The following is a 27327-nucleotide window of genomic DNA, read 5'->3' as shown; positions in this document are numbered from 1 at the left end:
CTTTTCCTTCTTCAGACAGTGTCACATAAGACCATTCCGGTGATCTGTACTTTTGGTTGGGTCTTTTAACTCTTTTTATTTCTACTGGTTCTTTTGATCTCCTTGATTCTGATTCAGGAGTAGTCTCTGTGTGATTTCTTTTTTCTTTTATTTTCCCTCCACTGCTAAAAGAAAACTCTGCTCCAGCAGCTGCTTCCTGGCAGGAGGTGGAGACAGCATTGTCCTTGGCAGACCATGCCCATTCAGGTGAAAGGAAATCTCCTCCCCCTACTCTAAATGCAGCCCAGGTCTATTCAGCCCAGCCCTCACTCACCAGGCTCTCACGAGCCACCGCTTCTCCCCAGCCTCTGTCATCCAAAAGCCAGATATGCAATACACAAACCTAGCAGAGGCACACTGGATGGCTAAGCAAGAAAACACCTCCTTTCTTAAAGTGGTAATTGCAAACACGAAATGTAAAAACCACCCTCACTAAAAGATGCATTTTAACATTTTGAGTTCAGGCATACTAAACTTTATTTTCCTAACTTGTTTCCATGGGCAGTTATGTTTATAAGATGTTATAAACAAACTCACCATTCTATCCTATGGGAACAGGTAGCCTTGCAATAGCGAAAAACAAAATTGGCAGTAATTCACTATCAGGACATGCCACACATACCAGGGCATGTCCTACCTTTCACATACACTGCACCCTGCCCACAGGGGTATCTTGAGCCTACCTTAGGGGTGACTGACATGTACGAAAAGGGAAGGATAGGGCCTGGCAAGTGGGTGCACTTGCCAAGTCGACATGGCAGTACCAGACTGCACACAGGCTCTGAAATGGCAGAGCAGAGTTACATTTATAGGCTGTTTAGGTGGGTGGAAAAACCATCCATAACAACATTTTACAAAGCGAGCACTTGCACTTTGGCACTGAACAGCTGTGGCAAAGTGCCCAAAGCATCTAGACCAGCAAAATGGAGTCCAACATACAGCAAAAACACGGGAGGCGAAGGCAAAAAATGCAGTGGAAACCCACGCCAATTGTGCCAGGTCTACCTTAGGGAAACCTATATCTTTTGTAAGTGGTGCTAGCACCAGCTATCACAGGCTGCAATGGCAGGCCTGTAGTGTTAGTTTGAATGGTCTCTCATAGGTAGCATAATACATACTTCAGCCTATGGGGGACCTCCCGGGTATCTATGCCCTGGGTACCTTAGTATCATATACTAGGGACTTATAAGGGTACCCCAGTATCCAATCTGGGATGCACCTAAGTACTCACCACAAAAATGTAGGGGAGAAAGCATAGAGACTGGGGTCCTGATTAGCAGGATCCCATTCAGACTAGTCAGAAACAGCATTACATCAAGCACAAAGTGGGGGTAACCATAGAAACAGATCATACTTTCCTACAGGAAGGTAAAGTTACTTTGATGGTTTAGTGGTGGTTAGTGGTAAAGAAAGATATGGGTAACTTTAGAATTTAGGGGTGGGTCGTGGTAAAGGTAGCTAAGGGTAATGTTAGGGTTTAGGGGTGAATAGTGGTAATAGGAGGTCAAGAGTAAATTAAAACAAAAGAGGGGATTTCTACTCCAAAAATAGAAAAAAGTAAATTAAAAATTAATTTTGGGGTTTAGGGGTGCGTAGTGATAAAGGAATCTTAAGAGTAAATTGAAACTAAAGGGGATATTTCTCCTCCAAAAAAAGAAAATAATTACAATAAATATTAATTTTAGGTTTTAGGGGTGGGTAGTGGTAAAGGGAGGTATGGGTAATGTTAGGGTTTAGGGGTGCGTGCACACAGAGTTACTCCTGAATGCAAACAATGTATAATATGTTCAATACCACTACAAACCTTTCATGCGTAAGGAGCACATGTGTTTTGTAAACACCTACACCCATTAGCTGCACACAGGCTGTACAAAATTAGGTAGAAAAGTAACATGGTTGTTACCCGCCACTACGTAAACTATAAAACATAACCAACACACTCATTGGATGATGTCATCAGTGAGGTCATCAATAATGTTATTTGAGAGGTCTTCAGTGATGTCATAAATTATGTCATAGTACATGTCACTGCCCTAAGCTTATCTGCTGGAATTTCTCCCCATCATGTCTTCTACAGCACTGGTATGCCTAAGGGTAGCCATTCGCTATATAAATCCCTAAACCTAAACCTAAACCTAAACTGCGGGGCGCAAGTTCTAGTTAGGTAAAACTGGTGAACTGCTGCAGTTTTTGTAGTTCAAAACGTTTATGTTGTCACTGACATATTCACCTAACTATAACATTACTTTAACCTTTATTTTTTTTGTGGATTGCTAAGGTTTTTTTTCAACAAAAACATATCTTTTTATCACACCTAACTATAACATTACTTTAACCTTTGTATTTTTTAAGTGAATTTCTATTTTTTTATGTAAAGTAATATTTTATTTTATTACCATACAGCTGTGCATAGCAGGGGTTGACCACATGGTCTGCAGCAAACCCCCCCACAGGCAGCCAACCCCATGATGCGGCCGGACATCGGCGATGAAGAGCAGGGGGTTGGCAAGAGGGTCTGGTCTGCGGCCAGGCCCAGTGGCCAATCCACCCAGAGGCAGCCAAACCCCTCACAGACAGCGGTTCCTGCGTTTACCTCCCCAGAGGCAGCAACCCCCTGCGCTGGGAACATCGTTTAGCTGTGCTCAGATGGGGGTTGGCCACTGGGCTTGGCCTGCCACCAAGCACTGTGGCTAAACCCCCAGCAGGCTGCCAACCTCACATTGTGCACAGCTTTTGATGTGTGCAGTATAGGGTAGGCTTTCAGGCCCCAGGCCAAAACTTATATATTAAGGGGAGGGGAGAGTGCAGCCTCCCACCTGACCCTTAGTTGACCATGGGAACCCCATCATCTGGGGTCAGTTCCAATAAAAAGGGGAGGGGGCTGCATGGCCCCCTTCACCAAGCCTTCTTGGGCCCTAGGGACTCCATCTCCCAGAGCCAAAATATAACTCACCTCCCAAAGCCTTAAAAGGTCCCAAGGACCCCATCCCCTGGGAAGAACGGAATTAAACTGGGGAAGAGGGTGTGCAGACCCCTCCCCTAGCTTTCTTGGGCCCATGGGCCTCACCTCCAGCGCCAAATGAATAAAAAAGGGTAGGGGGCCATGTGGCGCCCCCTCCTGAGTCTTCATGGGTCCTGGGAGCACCATTCTCCGGGACGAGAGGTGGGTGCCCTGGTGCAAACTCTGGGCTTGTGTAAGGAATGAGCAGTTCCTAGGGGTTGCTGTCTAGGACGGGGGGGAAAGGAAGGAAAGGGGAAGAACAGGTCTTTCTTCGAAATGCCCTCACACACCCCAAGGGATGTCATGCTTCATCATTTAGGCATTTGCCCCTCGTCAGGCCGGCGCTGCAATGCCTGACGGGCTCCCGAAACCGGGGCTCTTTTTCGGGGATCTTTTGAAGAAGCCGTATGGGTGCGTGTGGGTGTGAGGGCTGGGTAGTGCACAAGGTGTGGGATAAGTAAAAAAGGTTGTAGAGCTGTCCTACTTAATTCAAGTTTTAATTATTGAGGTAGCTCCAGCCTTAATAAAAATATGTAGAAGCCCTGTGTAGGAATTGATGTTCCATAAGGGCTAATCAAGCGTGGGTGTGGTCAACATGTTTCGTGCCCCAACTGCCCCAGAAGGGGTCAATGGCACTTCGTCAGGACCGAGTGAATGTGAGGTGAGTGCACTGCGGTATAGCACTAGTTGCTAAAAAAGGTAGGGGTTAATTAATTAAGAACTGGTACTGGGATGTACAGAGACCTGTAGGAGAGGGAAGAGAAGACCAAAAGGGGAAAAAAAGGGGAAAAAAGAACAAGAACCAGCGGTTAAACCTGCCAGGAGGCATACAATACATGTACTGGTGGGTGGTACAGTGAGAAGCACACTTGTGATTCATAAAATAAGATTCAATTCGCTGTATAAGGTCCAAATCCGGCCAGTGAGTGAAGGTTGACTAAGTCGATGCGGCGTGACTATATCAGTGACCGGGTGCCAGGAGTGGTTGCTTGGCAAACGACCCAGTGTAACGTGAACGGAAGATAGGCGATCTCATGTGACTTGGTAGAGGAACCAATCTAATCACTCGTCATTGTTGGTGAGAATCACTCTAAACGTTCATCACTGCGCACATATGTGTTGACAAAAAAATTATATATAGTAATTAAACAAGGTTAAACAAGTCGAGGTGGACCGGAACCTGAGGAACACTGACTATCGAAGAATAGGGCTAAAAACAGTGAGCCTCGAGGAGACTAAAAGTGAATTGTTGGGGACTGACATAAAGGCATGCAAACTCGACGCGCTGGTGTCAGAGGTATAACGCGCCGGGCACACGGTGAAGACTCACCCCCAATAACCTAGTTCCGGCTGACGGGGAGGAACAGAGCACAATAGTTGCTCCGGAGTCTATGAAAACAAATAAAGGAACAAAAGAGGTCAGATTACACCAAACTGGTAACAACACTTCTGTGGCGAATAAGCTTACCGTCTAGATCCAGGCAACCAATAGAGTACTCACGGAGGTAGACGAGCAACTTGCCGGTGTCCTACCCTCGCTCTGGGACCCGTAAGGAAAACTTCCGGGGGGTGTTCTTAAGTAGCGCTGTTTAAGGAGCGTCCCCGAACGTGGCGGCCATTTTGGATAGTGCTATCTTCGCGCTTCAATCAGGATGACATCCGGGAAGCGGTAGTGACCCGAGTTTTTTATCGTGGCAGCCATATTGTAACGGGGAGAAGGGTTAGATAGGATATGACCAGTATAGATGTTTAAACAGTATAGAAGGGAGGGGAGTGAAATCTTTGAAACGTGGAGGGTAGACAGCTTAACTGTGATAATGTACTAGTGATTCGGTGAAATATTTTTTAAGAGAATATTTTATATTACAACTCGTGATGTTACCATGGGGGAATGGTGAAAAACACAAGGGGCACTTCCGGATGTACTCATAAGGAACGTGCAAACGGTATCAGCTATGAAGTGGAATGTCAGTTGGAGACTTGGGGAGTTGAAGTTGACATCATACCAAATTTGCATGGATGGGCTAGCTATTCAATTCAGTTCAGCCCAAGGTGTATCATCATTCAAAACCCCTTGAGTGTGGCCCAACTTAAACACCCAAACGGTATCAGCTATAAAGTCAAATGTAAGTTGGAGATTGGGGAGTTGAAGTTGACATCATACCGAATTTGCATGGATGGGCTAGCTATTTAATTCAGTTCAGCCCAAGGTATGTCATCATTCAAACCCCTTGAGTGTGACCCCAACTTGAACACCCAGCATTGTTCTTTCCTAAACAGGGCTTCTTTTGTGATGGTAGGGAAAGCCTCTAGAATAGTCCAGTTTAGGTCATTAGGCGTGTGATTATGTTCCGCATAGTGTGAACACATTTTGGTATTGTTTTTTTTACACCGTACATTACTTCTGTGTTCAGTTAATCTGGTTTTTACTGGGCGTGTGGTCATCCCAATGTATTGTAAGGGGCAGGGACACGTAATGAGGTAAATACAGTTACGTGTGTTACAGTTCGTGTGTTTTTTCTGGGTCCAGATCCAGTTGCTAGTGAGTTGAACTGTTTTTGTAGCTCGGGTTAGTGGGCAAACCACGCATTGACCACAGGGGTAATGTCCGCTAACCGGAGGTAGGTTCCATAGGGTGGTGGGAGCTGCAGGGGCTGATTTTTTGGGTCTGGTGTTAATGAGGAAATCCTTGAGGTTGGATGTGCGTTTGAAAGCAAATCTCGGTTTTTGTAGGGACAATTCGCCCGAGTCTAGTATTCGCCAGTGTTTGTTGATGACCCTTTTTAACATATTAGACTCTGAGGTAAAAGTGGTCACACATGTGATGAGGTCTGATACAGGTTTTGTTTGTGATTCAAGAAGAGTCGATCTATTAGTGTTGCGTGCTCGTTTTTGTGCGTTGCTAATGATGCGAGCAGGATATTCTCTCTGAGCTAGATTGACACTAAGTTCAGATGCTTGTTTTTTGTAGTTTTCTATCTGGCTGCAGTTCCTGCGGATACGCAGGAACTGCCCATAAGGAAGATTGTCCTTGAGTGCCTTGGGATGAAAGCTATTGTATTGTAGGGGACAATGGCTGTCAGTGGGTTTCTTATAGGTGATAGTCTCCAGGTAGCCCGTGTTGTTAAAAATAGTCAGGTTAAGAAATGGTAGTTCCTGTTCGGAACAGTTGGCAGTGAATTTTAAGAAAGGGTTGAGATCATTGATCCATGGCATGAAATTTGGAATACTATCCATGCTACCCTTCCAAAAAATTAGAATGTCATCGATGTAACGCTTCCATAGGAGAACGTTACTCGAGAAAGGGTTGGTATCCGTGAGCACATACCTCGCCTCAAAATCTGACATATAGAGGCATGCCAGGCTCGGGGCGAAGGTACTGCCCATCGAAGTACCTTGGGTCTGGTGGAACATCTGTTCCTCAAATTGAAAAAAGTTCTCAGTGAGAGCGATGTTAGCACACTCCATGATAAAGCTCACGGGGGTTGGTGAATCCCAGTTGGTATTGAGCAAGATCGTCTCAAACACCTCAAGAGTGTTGAGCTGAGGGATATTTGTATAGAGGGCCTCTACATCCAGTGTAAGAAGTACATCTGGATGTGGGCCCTGCAAGTTGGTTAGTTCAATCAGTTTCAGAACATCTCTGGTGTCTTGGAGAAATGTAGGGGTGGTACGAACTAATGGGCGTAAGAAATGGTCAAAATATTTGGATAATGGTTCCAAGAGGGACCCTATGCCAGACACAATGGGTCTTCCAGGGGGTGGGGAGACCCCTTTGTGAATTTTTGGCAGTGTATAAAAGTAGGGTAATTTTGGCTTGGTGTTCACTAAAAACTCTGCTTCGTTTTTAGAAATCCATCCTTGGTTTTTTGCCGCTGTGACCATTGAACTTATTTTAGTAGGCGTGGCGTGGGGTCAGTAGTTAGTGGTGTATAGTAGTTGGTGTTCTGTAATTGGCGTAGACATTCCATCCGGTAGTCTGTGCTGGCCATAATGACTATGGCACCGCCTTTATCTGCTTCCTTGATGGTTATGGAAGGGTCGTTGGCTAGTGTTTTGATAGCTAACGCTTCTACATTGGTAATGTTTGAAAAATTCGAAGTATGGCATTTTTTGGATATTTCTTTCAGTACTGCTTTTTCGAAAGTCAGGACTTCTGGTGGTACCATACTGGTAGTTGGAGTGAAGGTAGAAGGTAGAAGGTTTTCGTAGACCGGTGTCAGTTGGAGGTGAATTTGGTTGATCGCCAAAGTAAGCCTTTAGGCGGATTTTCCTAAAGAGGTTGTGAACTTCAAGGTTTGTGCGAAAGGAATCCACTTTAGGGGTGGGCACAAATCCTAGGCCTCTTTTAAGGATATTAGTTTCTGTGTCTGTGAGAAGGCGATCTGACAAGTTTACGATTAATTTCTCTTCTCCTGGTGGCTCCGCAGTTCCATGTGCAGTGGTGGTTGTTGCGCCTGATCCTGCCATTGTACTTGTTTTGATTGGTTCTGTGCGCCTCTTCTTCTTCTGCCTCGCCCCTTGCCCCAGCCTCTGCCTAAAAAAGGTTGTGGTTGGAAGGGTGGAAAGAGGGGTGGTGGTCCTTGTGGGTATTGCCACATGGGCGGTCCATGGAATGGAAAGGGTCCTTGGAAAGGAGACGGTCCTTGGAAGGGCCCCGATCCTTGGTATGGTGGATGGCCGTATCCGTACATGGTATTGGTGGGTCTTCTAGGTTGCTGGTTGTGGTAGTATGTGCCTTGCGTCTCAGAGCTGGAGTTGCTGCCTGAGGAATTTGTTCGCCGGCGAGAGTTAGTACTGTCATCGGATAAGTAATCATCTCCGGAAGGTACAAAGTCGTCCTTTAGATAGGGATATACCTTTTCCTTGCTGAACCGCGTGATGTCCTTCTGGAGCTTTGTTACTTTTTGTCTCATCAAGTAATCTTTATTATCATTGATTTCTTTTGTGATTTCTGCCAGTTTGGCCTTGAAGGCGGCGATAGTAATGTTTGCCTTCATGGTACCTTCTGCTATGGTGATTTTTTGGATAAGTTCGTCAGCCAACCTTTTTGCAGTCTTGATAATGAGTACCAAGAGGTCCCTGGTGCATTTCCATGACACCAGGGACCATTCTTCCTTGAATAATTTGTCCTCTAGGAAGATCCTTGGGGTATTGGTGACGATCAGACCATTCGGTGCTATATTTGCACGCAAGTATTCCGTCATGATGGCACCATGCATGATAATTTTCATGAGTTGCCTTTTCATGTTTGTGATAGTAGTCCAATCACCAGCAGAATTGCTAATCGATGCTCCTCCATCTGGATCCAGTATGGAGGGTCCACTCAGAATTTCTGAGATGCAATCCTCATCAAAGGAGAGACCTTGGATATTATCCATGGTAACGTGAGGGAACTAGCGGTGGCTAGTAGAAAGAACGAAAGTCCCACGGCTGATCCACCGCGCTTTACTTATGAACCAAAGAGGGACACGGATCCAAGATAGAAAACTACAAAAAACAAGCATCTGAACTTAGTGTCAATCTAGCTCAGAGAGAATATCCTGCTCGCATCATTAGCAACGCACAAAAACGAGCACGCAACACTAATAGATCGACTCTTCTTGAATCTCAAACAAAACCTGTATCAGACCTCATCACATGTGTGGCCACTTTTACCTCAGAGTCTAATATGTTAAAAAGGGTCATCAACAAACACTGGCGAATACTAGACTCGGGCAAATTGTCCCTACAAAAACCGAGATTTGCTTTCAAATGCACATCCAACCTCAAGGATTTCCTCATTAACACCAGACCCAAAAAATCAGCCCCTGCAGCTCCCACCGCCCTATGGAACCTACCTCCGGTTAGCGGACATTACCCCTGTGGTTAATGCGTGGTTTGCCCACTAACCCGAGCTACAAAAACAGTTCAACTCACTAGCAACTGGATCTGGACCCAGAAAAAACACACGAACTGTAACACACGTAACTGTATTTACCTCATTACGTGTCCCTGCCCCTTACAATACATTGGGATGACCACACGCCCAGTAAAAACCAGATTAACTGAACACAGAAGTAATGCACTATGCGGAACATAATCACACGCCTAATGACCTAAACTGGACTATTCTAGAGGCTTTCCCTACCATCACAAAAGAAGCCTTGTTTAGGAAAGAACAATGCTGGGTGTTCAAGTTGGGGTCACACTCAAGGGGTTTGAATGATGACATACCTTGGGCTGAACTGAATTAAATAGCTAGCCCATCCATGCAAATTCGGTATGATGTCAACTTCAACTCCCCAATCTCCAACTTACATTTGACTTTATAGCTGATACCGTTTGGGTGTTTAAGTTGGGCCACACTCAAGGGGTTTTGAATGATGATACACCTTGGGCTGAACTGAATTGAATAGCTAGCCCATCCATGCAAATTCGGTATGATGTCAACTTCAACTCCCCAAGTCTCCAACTGACATTCCACTTCATAGCTGATACCGTTTGCACGTTCCTTATGAGTACATCCGGAAGTGCCCCTTGTGTTTTTCACCATTCCCCCATGGTAACATCACGAGTTGTAATATAAAATATTCTCTTAAAAAATATTTCACCGAATCACTAGTACATTATCACAGTTAAGCTGTCTACCCTCCACGTTTCAAAGATTTCACTCCTCCCTTCTATACTGTTTAAACATCTATACTGGTCATAGCCTATCTAACCCTTCTCCCCGTTACAATATGGCTGCCACGATAAAAAACTCGGGTCACTACCGCTTCCCGGATGTCATCCTGATTGAAGCGCGAAGATAGCCCTATCCAAAATGGCCGCCATGTTCGGGGACGCTCCTTAAACAGCGCTACTTAAGAACACCCCCCGGAAGTTTTCCTTACGGGGCCCAGAGCGAGGGTAGGACACCGGCAAGTTGCTCGTCTACCTCCGTGAGTACTCTATTGGTTGCCTGGATCTAGACGGTAAGCTTATTTGCCACAGAAGTGTTGTTACCAGTTTGGTGTAATCTGACCTCTTTTGTTCCTTTATTTGTTTTCATAGACTCCGGAGCAACTATTGTGCTCTGTTCCTCCCCGTCAGCCGGAACTAGGTTATTGGGGGTGAGTCTTCACCGTGTGCCCGGCGCGTTATACCTCTGACACCAGTGCGTCGAGTTTGCATGCCTTTATGTCAGTCACCAACAATTCACTTTTAGTCTCCTCTAGGCTCACTGTTTTTAGCCCTATTCTTTAATAGTCAGTGTTCCTCAGGTTCCGGTCCACCTCCACTTGTTTAACCTTGTTTAATTACTATATATAATTTTTTTGTCAACACATATATGCGCAGTGATGAACGTTTAGAGTGATTCTCACCAACAATGACGAGTGATTAGATTGGTTCCTCTACCAAGTCACATGAGATCGCCTATCTTCCGTTCACGTTACACTGGGTAGTTTGCCAAGCAACCACTCCTGGCACCCGGTCACTGATATAGTCACGCCGCATCGACTTAGTCAACCTTCACTCACTGGCCGGATTTGGACCTTATACAGCGAATTGAATCTTATTTTATGAATCACAAGTGTGCTTCTCACTGTACCACCCACCAGTACATGTATTGTATGCCTCCTGGCAGGTTTAACCGCTGGTTCTTGTTCTTTTTTCCCCTTTTTTTCCCCTTTTGGTCTTCTCTTCCCTCTCCTACAGGTCTCTGTACATCCCAGTACCAGTTCCTAATTAATTAACCCCTACCGTTTTTAGCAACTAGTGCTATACGGCAGTGCACTCACCTCACATTCACTCGGTCCTGACGAAGTGCCATTGACCCCTTCTGGGGCAGTTGGGGCACGAAACATGCTGACCACACCCACGCTTGATTAGCCCTTATGGAACATCAATTTCTACACAGGGCTTCTACATATTTTTATTAAGGCTGGAGCTACCTCAATAATTAAAACTTGAATTAAGTAGGACAGCTCTACAACCTTTTTTACTTATCCCACACCTTGTGCACTACCCAGCCCTCACACCCACACTCACCCATACGGCTTCTTCAAAAGATCCCAGAAAAAGAGCCCCGGTTTCGGGAGCCCGTCAGGCATTGCAGCCCCGGCATGACGAGGGGCAAATGCCCAAATGATGAAGCATGACATCCCTTGGGGTGTGTGAGGGCATTTCGAAGAAAGACCTGTTCTTCCCCTTTCCTTCCTTTCCCCCCCGTCCTAGACAGCAACCCCTAGGAACTGCTCATTCCTTATACAATACTTCCTTGGGGCCTACGAGCAGGACCTTACAAACTTGGCTCCGTGTCCCTCTTTGGTTCATAAGTAAAGCACACTCTGGGCTCTCACACAGCACATGTTGGGGGCTCTCGGCATTGCTTCCACTCGGAGGAGGCAACTATTTATGCTTGATCTTTCTGAGTGAGAGCAATATGTGTTCTATTTCCCCACCCGTATTGGGACAGGCAGGGAAACAGAACATAAGTCTGCTTGACTTACATGCATGCTCCAATTTGACAGGAGATTTCAAAATGCTCCCGCTAGACTTGAGAAACATATGTTTCCCTGCTCATGCTAGTGCGGGTAGGGAAACTACTGTGTCTATGGGATGGGATACCAGGGACAAAGTCGCTGAGCCAGCCCCAGGGGTTTGGGTTCCTGGGACCTATAAAGGCTCAGAGAGAGGGGGCCGTGCTGCCTCCATCCCTTTCAAATAACAAAATGGCCCCGGGGATGGAGTCCCTTTGGCCAGTCAAGATTCAGGGAGGGTGGCTGCACTCCCTCCTCCCCTTAATAAATATATAAAATGGGCTTGGGAGGGGGTTCCTACCCAGGCCCACCTCCCAATATATTTAAAAAGCAATTATTTTGTTCTTGCCATGATCCTGCAGGAATCGCACAGGATTATTGCAAAAACGTCTAACTTTTTTTTTTCTTTTGGCCCGGGGAAGGGTGGGTTTAGGGGTGCAGGGTATCCCTACCCTGCCCCCTAACATTATTATTATATACTAAGCCCACGAATCCTGTAATTGCTGCCAACATTTTTCTCTTGTTGTTGCCAGCCAGTCAGAGTGCTTGGTCCCACAGGAGTCTGATTCACGCGGAAGCTAGATGGCCCAGGGGAATAAAAACTCACTGGGCCAATCAGAATGCTTTATTGTTAAATGAGGGCAATTGGATAGGTCTTGTCTTTGTGGTTGATTGCTCGAACATCCTGTAAAATTCTTTTATGTACTGGAAGTACAGTACTTCCTACATACAGTAATTTGCATGGACAGTGTAGTACTTATATTGCGTGATCGGTTTTGCAATTAAACAGACCTCCTATTTTCTTTTTCTGCTTTAGTAGGGGTGACTCATATTGCTTCATATTGATCCTGAACTAGCAGGCCTTGCAATAAGTGAAAGTCCTGCCAACTCGAGATCAATATGAAGCAATATGAGTAATCTCTGCTAAAGCAAAAAAGAAAATCAACCACAAAGACCAGACCAATCCAGTTGCCTGCCATTTTGAAGAGAAACATGAAAGTATAACTAAAGGGTTGGAATATTTCATGATTGATGCTACACCAAGAAGCATTAGAGAGTAGACAAGGAGAGAAGTCTACAACAACTAGAATCTAGCTACATTACTGAATTGAACACAAAGACACCATGGGGATTCAATTGTGAAGAAGATCCCTTTACGCACCCGAAGGACACCCTCTACCTCCTCTCATCTTTTTTAGCTCTTAAGAGGTATCTGAGAGCTTTCTTACTGTTTAAAAAAAAACATAGCTCTTTTTAGCACTATTTATCTTATTGGTACTATGTAAGAGGAAAGGAGTCAACAAAAGTAATTTGCCCACTTGAGCCTAATGTGTACCTGCTAGTGAATTAGCAATGTCTAGAGGTCCGTTTAAGGAGCGGTTTGGTACAAATGACACTTGTAACAGGAGTAGAACATTATTGATGATTCTGTGTGGTGCACCAATGCCACTCTAATACGAGCACTGGGGCTTTATCACAATTTGTAAATTGACTGAGATCTTACAGAATAGAAAATGCTTTAATTTTAACTACATTCTAATGATTTATTTTGTACATGCATTTAAACCTTGGATCGGGTCTCAGCATTATTATGAATGTATTTATACATGTTGTGCAAGATGCTGTTTTAGAGATGCACAAGAGTGAATGTTGTGAATATGATGTTTTCAATGGGATTAATTATCATGGCCTTAGTTTCTGCTTGAGTTAGAGAGTGGGTGGGAGAAATGATGTTCACTATTGCACGCTTTGAATAATTGTGTACACCTTGCTATGGAAATGTACATGTTGTGTGTCTGTGTCAATTGAAAAATAAAATAAAAATGTGTTTAAAAAAATAATATAAAAGGGTATATACAATGGTCTAACTGCATTCCTGTGTGTGCTGTAAGTCACCCAAACATTCTCAGATGGTACTATTTTTATTTGTATTTATTTATACTTTTTATATACTGCTAGCTAGCGAAACCCGAAGGTATCGCAGCGCTTTCCACATAATGCAAGATTGTTCAATTGAAGTACATACATACATACAGACCAAGAAAAGCATTGTGCAGTCAAGGTAGTTACACTATGAGGACAATTAGCACAGCACATGTTAATGGCGAGAATGGCATAGAAAAAACTTAAACAATCAAATGACCTCATTAAAGGGTCTGGGAGGATAGGGTGGGATCTTTGGGAACATAACTCAGATTGTTTGAGTATTAAATGATTTGTTTAACAGTGGGTATGTAAGGTCCCATTTGAAGCTTTAAAAGGATGGGTTGCAGCAGAGATCTCTTGGGAGTGAGTTCCAGATCCTAGGAGCATTCCCAGAGAATGGGCGAGTTTGTGGGGATTTCTTTTTCAGTTTGGAAGGAATGAGAAGAGGTGAGTTGGAGCTTCTCAGATCCTTGGGAAAGTTTGGATCCAAGGTAGTTTGTGTTGTGAGTGTGGAGGGCTTTATGTGTAATGGCAGCAGTTTTTTAGATACATCGTCCTTCGATGGGAACCAATGGAGTTTTTTTTGCGGGCCGGTGAGATGTGCTCAAATAATTTAAAACCTGTTAGTAGCTGCACAGCTGTGTTGAGAACTGTTGTAAGCGGGGGGCAAGGTGGGATTTCGGAGTTCCTGTGAGGATGACATTGCCATAATCCAGTTTTGAGAGGATTAGAGACCGCGCTACCATCTTGAGCCATCAGGCAGAATCAAAGGTTTGATTTTCTTGAGATGTTTAAGAGTGTACAGCACAACTTTGGCAGAGTTGCTGAAATGGTCCTTCAATGACAAGTTTTTGCCCAGAGTGATGCCCAAGGAATTTATAGAGTTGAATAGTGTAAGAGAAAAGCTTAGGGCGTCCAAGTTCATGAGCCAATCTTCTATTGGTAGAGGGTTGTTTTTCGAGGAGAAAAGTAGTAGTTCATGTTTTGTTGGGGGTTCAACTTTAAGTGGTTGGTGTTAAGCAAAGTTTGTATCTTGATTCGTTTTTCGTTCAGATGTATGATGTCACTCAGTGATTTAATATTGAAGTACAGTTGTGTGTCATTGGCATATAGTTGATATTTGACCCTTGCTTGGTTCAGGATAACAGTAAGGGGCTCCATGAGGAGATGGAAAAGGGGTGGGGAGAGAATTGAGCCTTGGGGCACACCATGAGGAACTACTGTTGGTTTTGAGAAACAGTTGTTGATTTGTGTTTGTTGTGAGTGATGTTGCAGGTACAATGAGAACCAACAAGGGACGGTCAGGGCCGTACTGGCCCAGGGAAGGCATGGCTTGGCAGTTCGGGCTGGACTGTTCCCATGAGGCACAGGGTCAGACTTATTTGCATATGGCCGTGTCTGAACTGGGGTGGCAGAGTGGGCTAAAGAACGGTGATGGATCAAACCCAGATCTGTTGACTGGGTGTGAGTGTTTGATTGGTTCTGATGCTCCGTCCATCACCACCCCCTTTTTTACCACTTTGTTCGCCATAAGTTGGCAGGGTATGCTCAGACGTGAGTCCCTTGCTCACTTTGCCACTGGATTCAAGCAAGCCTGGCTGAAGACGGCTGAAATGCCAGAAACCGGTCCTAGGAAGCTTGTTTCCGGTCCAGGGAAGGCATGGCTTGGCAGTTCGGACTGGACTGTTCCCATGAGGCACAGGGTCAGACTGATTTGCATATGGCCATGTCTGAACTGGGGTGGCAGAGTGGGCTAAAGAACGGTGATGGATCAAACCCAGATCTGTTGACTGGGTGCGAGTGTTTGATTGGTTCTGATGCTCCGTCCATCACCACCCCCTTTTGTACCATTTCCCCAGTGGGCCGTCAGGGTTGGGGGCCAGTTTTGGGCCCCTGGGGGTCGATTTTGTTACAGGGCCGTTTTTGCAGCATGGCTGCAATATCGGCTGCTGTAACGAAATTGGCAGAAACCGGCCCTGGTTAACAGCAGGGCCGTACCCCCAAACCCCTGGGGGCTGGCCAAGCACTTTGCCAGGGCCGGTTTAGGGTCCCAGTCCAGCGCTGGGGACTGTGCCATTGATACCACTACAGTTCTTGGGTGTCTCGATTATTGCTGGGTGATTTACCATTTCAAAAGCTGCTGATAGGTCAAATAGGATTAGTAGGCATGCCTCACCTTCATCCAGGGATCTGTGAATATCATCTGATATATTGAGCAAAGCAGTTTCTGTGCTACAGCCTTTCCTGAATCCTGACTGGAAGTTGTCCTGGAGGTGGAATTCCTCTATATGTTGGTTGAGTTGTAAAAGGACACATTTCTCCATTGTTTTGGCTAGAGGATAGGTCTGAGGTTATTGAGGTCATTAGAGTAAGCCCCTGTTTTTTTGAGTATGGGTGTGATTTGGCCTAGTTGGAGGGAGGTTGGTACGTGTCCTGAGGAGAGAGATGTGTTGATGATTTTTGCCCAAAATGGGGCGATGATATGGTTGAGGTTTTGTACTAATGTGGACAGGAGGGGATTATAGGTGTGGGCTTCAGGTTTGGAATTATATTGAAGACTTCACTTTCTGTCATGGGTTTGAAGTCAGACTAATTTGCATCATTTTTCAGTTGACAAAGATCATAGTCAACATTCGTTTTTCTTGGGACCATTCGGTCATTAGTTAAATCTGGAGTGGGGCAGTCGTGGAGGGAAGTGAGTCAGTGGGGTGGGTTGGAATGGAAGAAGGATTTTCGATTTGGATGATGCATTGCTTAGTTTTTGCTCCTTTATGAATGAAGAAGTTGGCAAACTCTTCACAGCTTTCAATGGAGGCTGTTATTTCGTGAGGGGATGTAAGGGTAGTTTGTTGTTTGATGATGTTGAAGAGCTCCCTAGCTCTATTCTTAGCGGGGTCAAGTTGGTTGTGAAAGAAGGTGGCTTTTTCTCTAAAGATGTGTTTCTTATATAAAGGCCTTGCAGATCTTAGGAGTGAGAGATGCACTGTATAGGGGGACTATCTCCATATCCTTTCTGCTTCTCCTAATTGTCTCCTCTCATTGTTCAGATCGGAATTGAACCAGGATTTTGATTTTACTTTTCTAGATTGTTTTAGTTTGAGCAGTGCTACTTGGTCAAGGACATCAATCATCGTTGTATTTTAGTGGGCAATACGTTTAATAAGTACTGTATTTACCCCAGAAAGAAAGTGCCCAGTGCTAAAGGTGAGAATGAGACAAGAGAAAAAGAGACCTTCAGTATGGGGGAAAAAGGAAAGGGACAAGGTTGAGAGGGAATGGGATGTTAGAGTGAGGAAACGTAAGGAAGGTGGGAGCAAAAGGGAGGGTAGGGAGAGGGAAAGGTAAAGGGAAGGTAAGGAGAGGGAAAGTGAAGAATGCGGGAGAGGACTAGAAAAAACAAAGGGTGAGGTGTGGTCAAAAAGTGAGTTCACAGATAGGACAGGAGGCAGACGTGAGTAGGACTACTTCTTGATGTTCCTTCACAGAGCCATGGGACAATGTAATTGCCCACAGAGACCCTAGACTAGATGGACAGCCTATCAAAGCAATGGAAAACCTTAAAACACATTAGAACTAGTGTCTGAAGCAGGTTGTGCCAGAGCCCGCTCTCTCTCTGTACTGCTGCGTACATAAACTTTTTTTAAAGTATCAATAACAGGAGGTCTTCGAGACAGCTTGCACTTGTTTTATCGTGACCCAAAAAGAACCCTCAATTAACTCAGAAACAATCACTGTAACAGGTTTTGCCGAAAGGAGAGAAAATCAAGTGTATGGTTCTTTCCTAAACTTAAATGTGAATGATAAGTGAACACCCATTTCCATTGCTAGTTGCCAATTTTTTACAGTGAACAGGAGGATCTGGCAGATCTGATGCCATGTCAGATAGGAAGGCTCAGATGCGACAGTTGATTGACCTATGAATTATAGGCAAGAGAGTGTGATGCCGTATATTTGGGACAAACTGACCATAGATATACCTTGTTTTCAGTCCTTGAGGACAAGTATGAAAATACAGGGGGGCGGGGGCAGTGAACGGGTCCAAAGAGGCAGAAACATTATCAAAAGAAAAATAATTACTATTTTGCTATGTAGCGCTTGCGTTGCTGGTTGTGGTACTTTGTAGAAATGTAATTATCAAGTATTCCGACTAATACCCTGCAATAGTGCTAAGCTTATAGGCCTGTGAATGAAGGGATGAACCCTCTTCAAGCGTGTGATCTGCAGGTCACACACATATTGTACCAGCGAATGCTTACCTCAGGGGCAAGTGGGCAGAGCCAGCTTTTCATTTTACTTCATACCTGAGTGCACAGGAAAATGGCGGGGACTATTTTCCATGACCATGACCCGGAAGTAGTTAAGCAGGCGGTGGGCTGTTAATAAACTAGCATGTTTGCAACTGACTTTCTTGCATCCGGCAGAAACTCTACCTTGCCTAATAGTGATGGTTTGGATAATCTCAGTATAAATAAACAGTGAACCCTTCGGCATGAAATTAATTCAATATGGATGTGAAGTAACACCGTCAATGTGAAAAATACAGTTATCAGTTATCATGTATTTCCTTAAATAGTGAGTAAGTGCATTCATTTGGTGCACTTTTCACCAACTCACCTCTTCATAAAACTTTAGCTGAGGGACTCCTTCCTCTATTTCAGTCATGCAGTATTCTTTAAAAAGTAGAAATCCTGAAAAAAGATTTAAAACAGATATGTTAGTGAAGTGGGCCTGTGACATGATGAATTACAATAACACTAGTTGGACTCAAATCTTTAAACACAACTGTATTGCCTAAGAGCAAGGTTTACAGGCACACATTAATAGCACTGAAATTTCAGTTGTGACAAATCATGCTTCATACTGTAAAGAGGCAAGCAGAGTATTTCAATGTGTCCAGGAGGCTCTTGCTGGCTCCCTGTTGTGTGCCGCAGCACAGCCCTGAGCCAACTTAAACATTTTTTTAGAAAAGCAACGTGAATTTACATAAATACTGAAAGATTTTTCAACATGGTGCGTTTAAAGTTTAGGATAAGAAATAAATAGTACCGGGGAGGGTTGCCTTGCAAAATGCTGGTAAAGCCGTAGGTTTGTGGGTATCCACAAGTCGACGTTGGCACCCGGGAAACACATACAAAGTGGCAAAAAATTCTAGTATCTGTATCTTCAGTATGGGAAAGAGTAAGAGACATCCTCAAACTTCATGGAGGTGAATGCGGAGGGCTTAAAACGGAGGGAAAATTATTTTCCAGTGCAGGAAAAACAAGAAAAAAGTAAAATGTGCAAAGTGAATATGCACCTGACTTATTCATACACAAAAACAGACCTGGGGACCGCGCTTTCTTGTACACAGTGGCGGCTCCTCCGCTAAGGCGGCGGAGCATCGCGCCACTGACAGGAAGCAGCAAAAGAAAGGAAAAAATAAAACGATAAAAACGTAATGTTAATATCATTTTATTTTGTCCTCCTGCTGCGGCAGCGTGCGTGAGGGAGGGCAGGGCTGCAGAGCAGGGGGGAGTGGTAGAACACTCCTGTGCGCATTGACTGTTTGGTCAGCGCTCTTGGGCCGCCCAAAACAGTCATGCGTACTTCCCAGTTCTCCATGCAGGCTGCAGCCTAGAGAACATGCCCACCCCTCTAGTCCCTGGCTGAGCACCATGTCACAGCACTCAGACCAATCACAACACTGCAGTGTTGTGATTGGCTGTGGGAAGCGTGGGAGCCCTGGTGCTTCCTGTTTCTCACAAGAAGCCAGGAAGAGGACGGGACGAGACACAGTAAAGGCGGTGGCCGATTTGCCACCCCCATGCCCCTTCACCCCCACCCACCCCACTGCTGCTTCTAAGCAACAGCCACGACTGCCTGTACATCTCCCCCAAAGCATGCAACAACCTCCCACATTACATCAGCGTCACCTTTTTGCTTATTAGGTCTGGCACCTAGCGATGCAGTGCGTAGCACTGCTCGCACAGTGAGAGTCCTTTTGTCTGGGGTTTTAAAACGTAGCCTGGAATCGCACATGTTCGTGCGTGTGCTTTTCCTTTTGGCTTCCGCGATTGGCCTTTGCGTGCATGTTTTTCCCACAGACGGCACGCAATAGGCCAAAGGCAGACGCATTGCTCCGCCCATGGCCTAGTGGTGTCTATTACGCGCACCAAAGGCCATGTGGTTTCAATTATCGTGCCTAGACACGGGTGCGATAAATGAAACCACATGTTCGCTGTGGCACGTGCGCACGCACCACTCGCGGGCGTCTTTTTATTTTTTTACAATAAGGATTGCAAAATCGCTTTCATTGCCGCCTGTTACTTGTTTTAATAGCTTGTGCTTGTTTTTCCTACTTGTTCTACTGTGTGATGGAACATGGATATAATTCCTGTAGTGTGGCTAAAAGTGCCTTAAAAGCTGTCAACGAGATACAAGCATTGGCAATGTCAGTATCCAGTGACATAAATGAAAGTGCTTCTTAATATGCACTCTGTCACTCATTCTTGCATTTATGGATCCATTCATCCATCCACGGAATCATTCTTGCACTTTTGCACTTACACAGCCACAATAAAACACACACACGCCTTTACCAGTGACTTGTCACCATAACCAAGTCAGGCCGACTGAATTGTGCATTTCATCAGGTATACCGTCATAAATTTAAAATTATTTACAAATTACCAATGGCAAAACAGTATATAGCACTGCTCGAAATAGTTTAACAAGGGTTAGTTCAGGAAAAACTTCTACCCCCAGTGTTTGTCGGAGAGTGTGACCAACACCAAAGGCTTTGCATACTATCCAGCCAGACCTAAACGGATGAAACAGAGGTGCCGGTCTGGTGGAACCGTCTGGACTGCTTGCAGGGACACCCTCTGATCCAGGATGGGCTGCTGCTCGATAATGGACAGTTTCCAGTTCTGGGCTCCGCCCCCAAATATGAATCTCCTGCCACCTGCCTGAGGTCAGATTTATATCCCGGGGAAGTGCATAAATATGTCACGGCGCCACTACTGCTCAATACGCGGCGAGGGCTAGCGACTGTAAAGAAGAACGGATTGATGGTGCGGCCTGGGGGTGGGTCAAAGGTCAGCCAGAGACGCGTGCCTGGTCAGACGTCACATCCTTCCACCTCCAGGAGAATCGAACAGGAATCATTGGTCCATTTCAACAAGGTGCTATTGTTGCTGCCAGAGACCTGCAAGTAACGCCACACGGGGCGAGGGCCGATCAAGGACACGGTGCACGCGACGATGCGCTGACACCTCTCCTAACGCATGTTGAGACTGTGTGGGGTTTCCCAAACTTCTGTTTTCCCTTAATTACAAAACAGTGAAGGCTCTTGTGGTTTCGATTACTTTCTGTATTTTTTTTTACAAGACATTGCATATTTTTGCAGAAATCGCAGGGTCTCGCCTGAAATTACAACGTGTCACACTAAAATACCTTCCTGTTATAAAGTTGATAAAACTGTAAAAGATGAGCCACGCACACAAAGCAAACAAGTTCCTCCTCACAGAGCAGTCCTGAATGACACGGCGTTTCTAGTGAGACAGACTTCTGAATGGGTCAACGGGTGAAGGCAAACTATTAACAAGCATTTGCAATGCAATAGGTCTCGCATTTCCGCGAGGTTGGGCTATTGAGATTGCAAATAATAATGCCTTTTATTTTTGTTTTAAAAACATAAATGAAAGACATTGTTATTTACAATGCCAATAGCTGAAACTGTCGTAACTGCGAGACCTATTGCATTGCAAATGCTTGTATGAGTTCTGCAATCAATTGAAGACCTGGCTCTTCGAATAAGCCCCAGGAATCCAGCTGCCTACCCACCTGCTAAGCACCTGGCTACCCTCACGTATGATTACTGCGCTCTACAAATAGACATAACATAATATTTATACAGCTGTTAACCAAGCAGAATTTCCAAAGGATTAAATATTGGCCTGAAGGTGTAGTCCTCGAAATATAGGATTATTGTATAATGAAAGACTTCTACTACCAAATGATTGGACACCTATTCCAAGAAATCCTACCCAAGTAGATTTCTGACTTTCAAACAAAGGGATTCACGAATCGGGCGGTGCCAACTAAAGCTAAATTAGGCATACGTAAAACTAATGCTGGAAGACTAATGCTGATGCAGAACAGAGGCTTGACGTGGAAATGGTGTTTCCCTAGTCCATACATTAATAATGTGATGTGAATTAGCCAGCGAGCTTCCTGCCCGGCTTTTACTGTAATTGTATTTGGTTTTGTGGCGAAATAAAAACACTGAGGACTGTCTGTGAAGGAGGAATGATAAACGTGAGGATAATCTTGATTCCAAAGGTTAACAGTGTTTAAGGTCAACTCCTTCATTAAACTGAGGCAGAGAACCGACTGGGCCTGAGCAGACTGTATGTCTGGCGTCCTGCCCTTTCTCCCCTGTCTGGAGAAACCACACACGACCCGATACAAGGACACACTGGCGAGCCCTCTTTCAATCACAAGAGAAGCACATTTAAATGCAAAGAGCCTTTTTTTTTTATAAAGCAAAGGCGTGCAAAGTTCCTTTTTTGCAGCCTTCCTGAAGGGGTATGTATGGGAATTATGCTTTTTGTGGCAGTGTGTTTTGCATATATTCCCGTTTCGTTCTTAAAATGACAGCTCTACTGATATACTTTGCAGAAAACAGGTGCTCATTCGGGAGGTCATTTAAGGTATGCTGAGTACGAAATGTACTGCAAATCCATCCAACCAAACCCCATGGCTTCGCCACCTCAGGGTGAGATGGTGGACCGGCTAAGTTACTGACAGAGAAGCTGCTGCTGGGTTTTAAATGTGAAACCTTTTACCAGCAGTCCAGGTGCGACTGGTGCATCTGCACCTGGTTTGACCCTGGAGGTGCTGTGTTTAGAAATAACACAGGTGTAAAAAGCACCTTCTTCAGAGTTCCTCGTATGTCCAGCAATTTTCAGGCAACAATAAAACTGTCAAGATAGCTCTGGTGAGTTACAACCATAATACAGCATGGTGACCTTTGAACTGCCCTCAAAGAGCAGCATGCAAACTGCATGGGATAGGTTAGAACGTTGTTTTTCCAAAATCTTTCTTTATTCTTATGTTTCTAAAAAAAGGTTTATTTGGATAGAAATACATTCTGATTAGTAAAGCCAACCACTGTGGTACGTTTTGAATCCCGAGTTTGTGCTTCTCCAAACCAAGCATTGGTAAGAAATACTGCTTACTAGTATCGGTGCCATGAGACTCCTACACCTTGTAATCCTGATTGTCTTTTGAAATATTTCTTAAAGACTGACATACCAACGTATGCTTCATTGGCTCTCTGTAATGTGTGTATGATGTCAAGTGCTCTGACACCCTACACTGGATTGGGAAGCGCTATAAAACAAATTAAATGTATGCAAGAGAGGGGCTATGGAGCGATGAAGGGCACCGGTGGAGCGGGGTAGTGAGGAAATTCATGGAGGATGAGATTTTGTGGGGGGTCATACCAACAAAGAGTGTCACATTGGGCACCATCCATGCTAAAGCCGGCCCTGCTGCTAGTGAACCTCAGAAGTCCCACCTACGTAGGGCAGGCATGCTGCTATCATTTTTCCTGACCACTGCTGGTAAGTAAAAAATGGTAGACCAGTTCAGAAAAGAAAACAAATTGTCCCGACACATAGGTAGAAAACTCACTGCAAATTGGGCCTTTGTTTTTTATTGCACAGAAACAGATCCTCAAATTCGGGGTCTGAGTCTGTGAAATAAAAAGTAACAGCAAACAGGAAGCCATGATGTGGAGCCCATCTAGCATAACATTTGTGAGGAAAGTGACGTCATGACGCTGGAATCACATTCATCATAAATGCCCTGGCAGAGCGGCGTTAACCTAAACATATGATGTAGAATGGCTGCAGGACCCCGGCATGCTCGAGGACAACTTTCACTTGGTTTAACACTTATTCCTATTCTTTTCCTTCACAAAGCCATCGTGCATATAAAAAGTTCAGCAAAAAGGAAACTTATTGACCTAAATTCTACATACATTCGGCATCCATTTTCCATCACGGAATTATGATGCAAACAAACATGCGAGGAGCACGAATTATCAAATACTTTTTGCATTTGGCTTGGTTGGGTTCTATTAGCATGAATAATATATCGATAGGATGAGAAACTATTTGCACAGGTGTAGGACAACCAGGAAAATCCACAGTCTTTACAAAATGCGAAAATTGGACCTATCGTAAAACTTCATGTTCCAAAATAAAATTAGCATACCACTAGTAGATACGAGTTACTTCTATAAGCTCCTAATATCTACAACTGAGAAAATTATAAAGAAGGTTTTTAACACGAACATGAAGCTGTGGCTGCCGCAGAGGAAGACATGCTCAGATAATAATGTCCTTAGGTGGATTTTTTTAGGGCTGACCTTGCGACCCCACAGTCATCAAGACCCTTCTGCTTTCTATAGCATGACCCCTATTTGTGCAGGCACGCGCCGAATCACTGTAGCATCTCAGGTACCTCTACAGCCACTACTGGCTGCATAGGAGGCTGGGAGAGACTCCGGTATAGTAATTGCCAGATCTATCTTAAATAGGGGAGTAGCTTAGTCAGTATGGGGGAGGGGGCTTTGGGGCTGAGGTGGGAGCTTCAGATACCCCAACAATCCCACTGGGACAGCTTGTTAAAACAACTTATATGAGAAGCAGGACATGAGGGGGTTTAAGGGGCAGTGGAAAGAGAGAGGAGTGCAGATCGTTTGGGGTACTGTTAAATTCCATATAGGTATCCCAATATAGGCTCCAGTAACATCCTAAGCTTTCACCTATATTTTACCCTACATTACACACATAATGATTCTTGGGGACTGACCTTTTACCCAGATACTACACCGGATTTTCCCAAGTAAAAGCCTCGTACATTATGCATGAGGATTCTTGGAGACCCAGCAGGACTACCATCTCCTGCATTATAACTGTCTATAAAGTTTATTCCTGACGTCATCCTAAGTCGGACAATGGCAGAGCGAGGTAGAAACCCTGGGGACACCTTTTGGGTATATAAACATCACATCTTGCTGAGATAGTCAGAGGAGAACTAGGACTTCCATGCCGACACATTGACGAATGATGCTGAGGCTCCCGCATGCTGATACTCCAGCTCGCAGTGGTCTAACATCCCTGCGAGGTGTCCAACTCGAGACCAAGATGGTGTCCCATGGTCTCTCACTTCAGGTAATGGGGTTAACTTTATCCTAGAGGGATTCTTGGCTTAACACCTACACACATGCTAGGTACACCTAGGTACATCTAGTTAGGATTGCATCGTAGGAGTACGCATTTTATGGTCATGTATTTTATATACCTGCCTGTATTAATAATTTTTGCATAATGGTAGAAATCTAACATCCTTTTACTTTCCTAGTGCTTCTAATTATTTATATCTGCTTCTGTCTAGTGGCTGTTTCAGCACACCTATTTTACACTAGAAACACGACTGTTCAATGAATGCTTATTGAAAAACGTCCCTTATCGGCAATCAGCTAAACCTGCTTTGAGAACTCTACACTGGCTGCCAATATTGGAGAGAATCAAATTCAAAGCACTTTGTATTACCCATAAGTCCTTCCGGGGAAAGGGACCCGTGATTAATTAATCTACGATCATCCCGTACCTCCCTAACAGAAGCCTCCGCTCGGCAAACATGTTGCTCGCCACAGTGCCAAAAATAAAGAGAGCAAGAAGCGGCGGCCACTCTTTCTCCTATAATGTGGCAAGGCTGTGGAACTCCCTACACCCCCCCCCCCTCCCCACATTCGTCAGGAACCTAACCATCTGTCTTTTCAGAAATTAGTAAAAACCTGGCTTTTCAAAGTCATTACTCAGTAAAGGTGCTGTGTTGGTCCGCGTCTGCAAACAGCGCCAGGAAGCCTTAGGGTAGCTATGCGTTCTATAAACGTTTCTTTCATTAATTTCTTTTCATTTCATTCATAATGTTTATTCTGCGTATCTCCCTGAGACAAAGTGAGCACGAGTGACTCAGCGAAAAGTATCGCACTGTTTCCATGGTCCCGAGAGATCAGGGTTGTCATGTTCGATAGTTGCCAAGAACTATTCTCTCCTTGGTAAGAGCGGTTTATAGTGGCACTGTGAGCTAGCTGTTATGCAGGCTAACATACCCGGGAGGGGTGCCTAGAATCAGTCTGGCACCAATCCTACAGTGTATGTTGTCTAAAAACGCAGATACTATATAAGTTTTATAGGAACTACATGACAGTACTCAAAACTCAATTTTTTCCAAAATAATCAAAAAATGTTGAAGCCTTCAATACATAGAAGAGGGAGAGTTTGTGTGCTTTTTTCAGTGTGGGCAGAAAAAATCCCAGGTGAAATCTGACAGGCACTTCACATTACCCAACTGAAAGCACTTGTACCTAACCATTTACTACAGAACACATTTTTTTTAGGGGGTTGTAACACCCCAACCACCCCTCCTGAAGACATTTTATTTATTTATTTGTTATTTATAAAGATTTGTATAGTGCGAACATGACCCTTACGGGTATCAGAGCACTTCACAATTTTGGGTGAGAGGGATACAGTATTTGGAAGCAAAAACATGCCCCTGATCTTAAACCACCAGTATGGGACATGAGTGGTCTGAGCAGCTGAGAAATTGAGTGAAATGTTGGTGGGACAATTCACGTGTTTTCTGGTCAGCGTTTTCCTCTAATCAATTTTTTTTTTTTAGATGGACTCTTCTCCTGCAGTCTAGACATTGTACACCCAACCACACAACTCCTTCCCGGCAGTGCTAAATGGGCAACAGGAAAATCAAGAGAAAAAAAAGAGACCAAGTGAATCTGCAAGTCTGTGTTTCCTAGCCAACCCTCCTGCCAAACCTGGCTATGGCCCAATTTTTGCCCAGGGGTCAGGATTTATGAGCATACATCATTAATTCCTATATTTCCACATTGTTTTCATGATTTGTATTTCCAAATTGCATCCTGGGAAATTCATTTGTATTCATGCAGGACAAGAAGGTGAATTCAAGGAGCACCAGTCTTGCAGACCCTAAACAGATTGCCATGAATTAAGCAGTACTTTTCACGAGTTACAAAAACGTCATTCGAAAAATGTGCCTATGACAACTTGAAAGCAGAGAAAAAAGTTAGTGGCCAAGAAACTGCAAACCCAAATATGTTAAATGACTGTAGTTCTGACAACATTTTGGATTTGAATGTATATAGACCTAGGTTTCCATTGTAAAACAACCCTGGGAACATATCAGAAACTAGGCGTACGTGATTTTCTAAGATGGAGCAAGAGTTTAATCCAAATGTTTAAGAACCATAAAGTGAATGAACAGCCACATTTAGAGAAGTCATCTCAGAGGAAGGAAATATGTATAATAATATGGGAAAATCATATTTAAAAACACCAATAGCTACTACGATTGCTTGGGAATGATGTTTAGTACAATTTTCAAGCATCTTTCAGATGCTCGATAAAAGATGAAAATGGAAACAGGACAATTTTAATCTAGAAACAAGTGTTGCACAGAAGGAATTGCATTTTCACACTATTGACTATATGTGAAGATGCTAAACATTGCACATAATCATTATGAGGATTGAGATGGCGAACACTGAAGAGTCTGCAGCATGGAGTCTGTTGTATTACAACGTTAATTCAGCTCAGCAGAAGTAAAACACATTCTGAAAAAAAAAATACATGACTAATTCTTAAAATGGCAATAGCACCATGTTGCCTTGAATTTAAAATGAAGTGTATAGATTTTTAATTTCCTGGCAGACTACACTCAACATTAAAACCCGATGTGTTCACTACAACCTGCTGGATTGCA

General features: G+C 44.2%; 1 protein-coding gene across 1 annotated transcript in view; it reads right to left on the bottom strand.

Moving 5' to 3' along the window:
* Positions 1 to 27327, bottom strand: part of GRK3 (G protein-coupled receptor kinase 3) — a 1147860-nt gene that overhangs the window by 603124 nt on the left and 517409 nt on the right. The window contains exon 3 of the mRNA XM_085636358.1: positions 18085 to 18158. Within this exon, the coding sequence (XP_085492484.1) occupies positions 18085 to 18158 (74 nt within the window). The remainder of the gene's footprint in view (positions 1 to 18084; positions 18159 to 27327) is intronic.

This window comes from Triturus cristatus, chromosome 11 (assembly GCF_964204655.1).
Source record: "Triturus cristatus chromosome 11, aTriCri1.1, whole genome shotgun sequence".
Classification (NCBI taxonomy): Eukaryota; Metazoa; Chordata; class Amphibia; order Caudata; family Salamandridae; genus Triturus; species Triturus cristatus.
The sequence above is the reverse complement of the archived record's forward strand: the minus strand, read 5'-3'. Positions and strand labels throughout refer to the sequence as shown.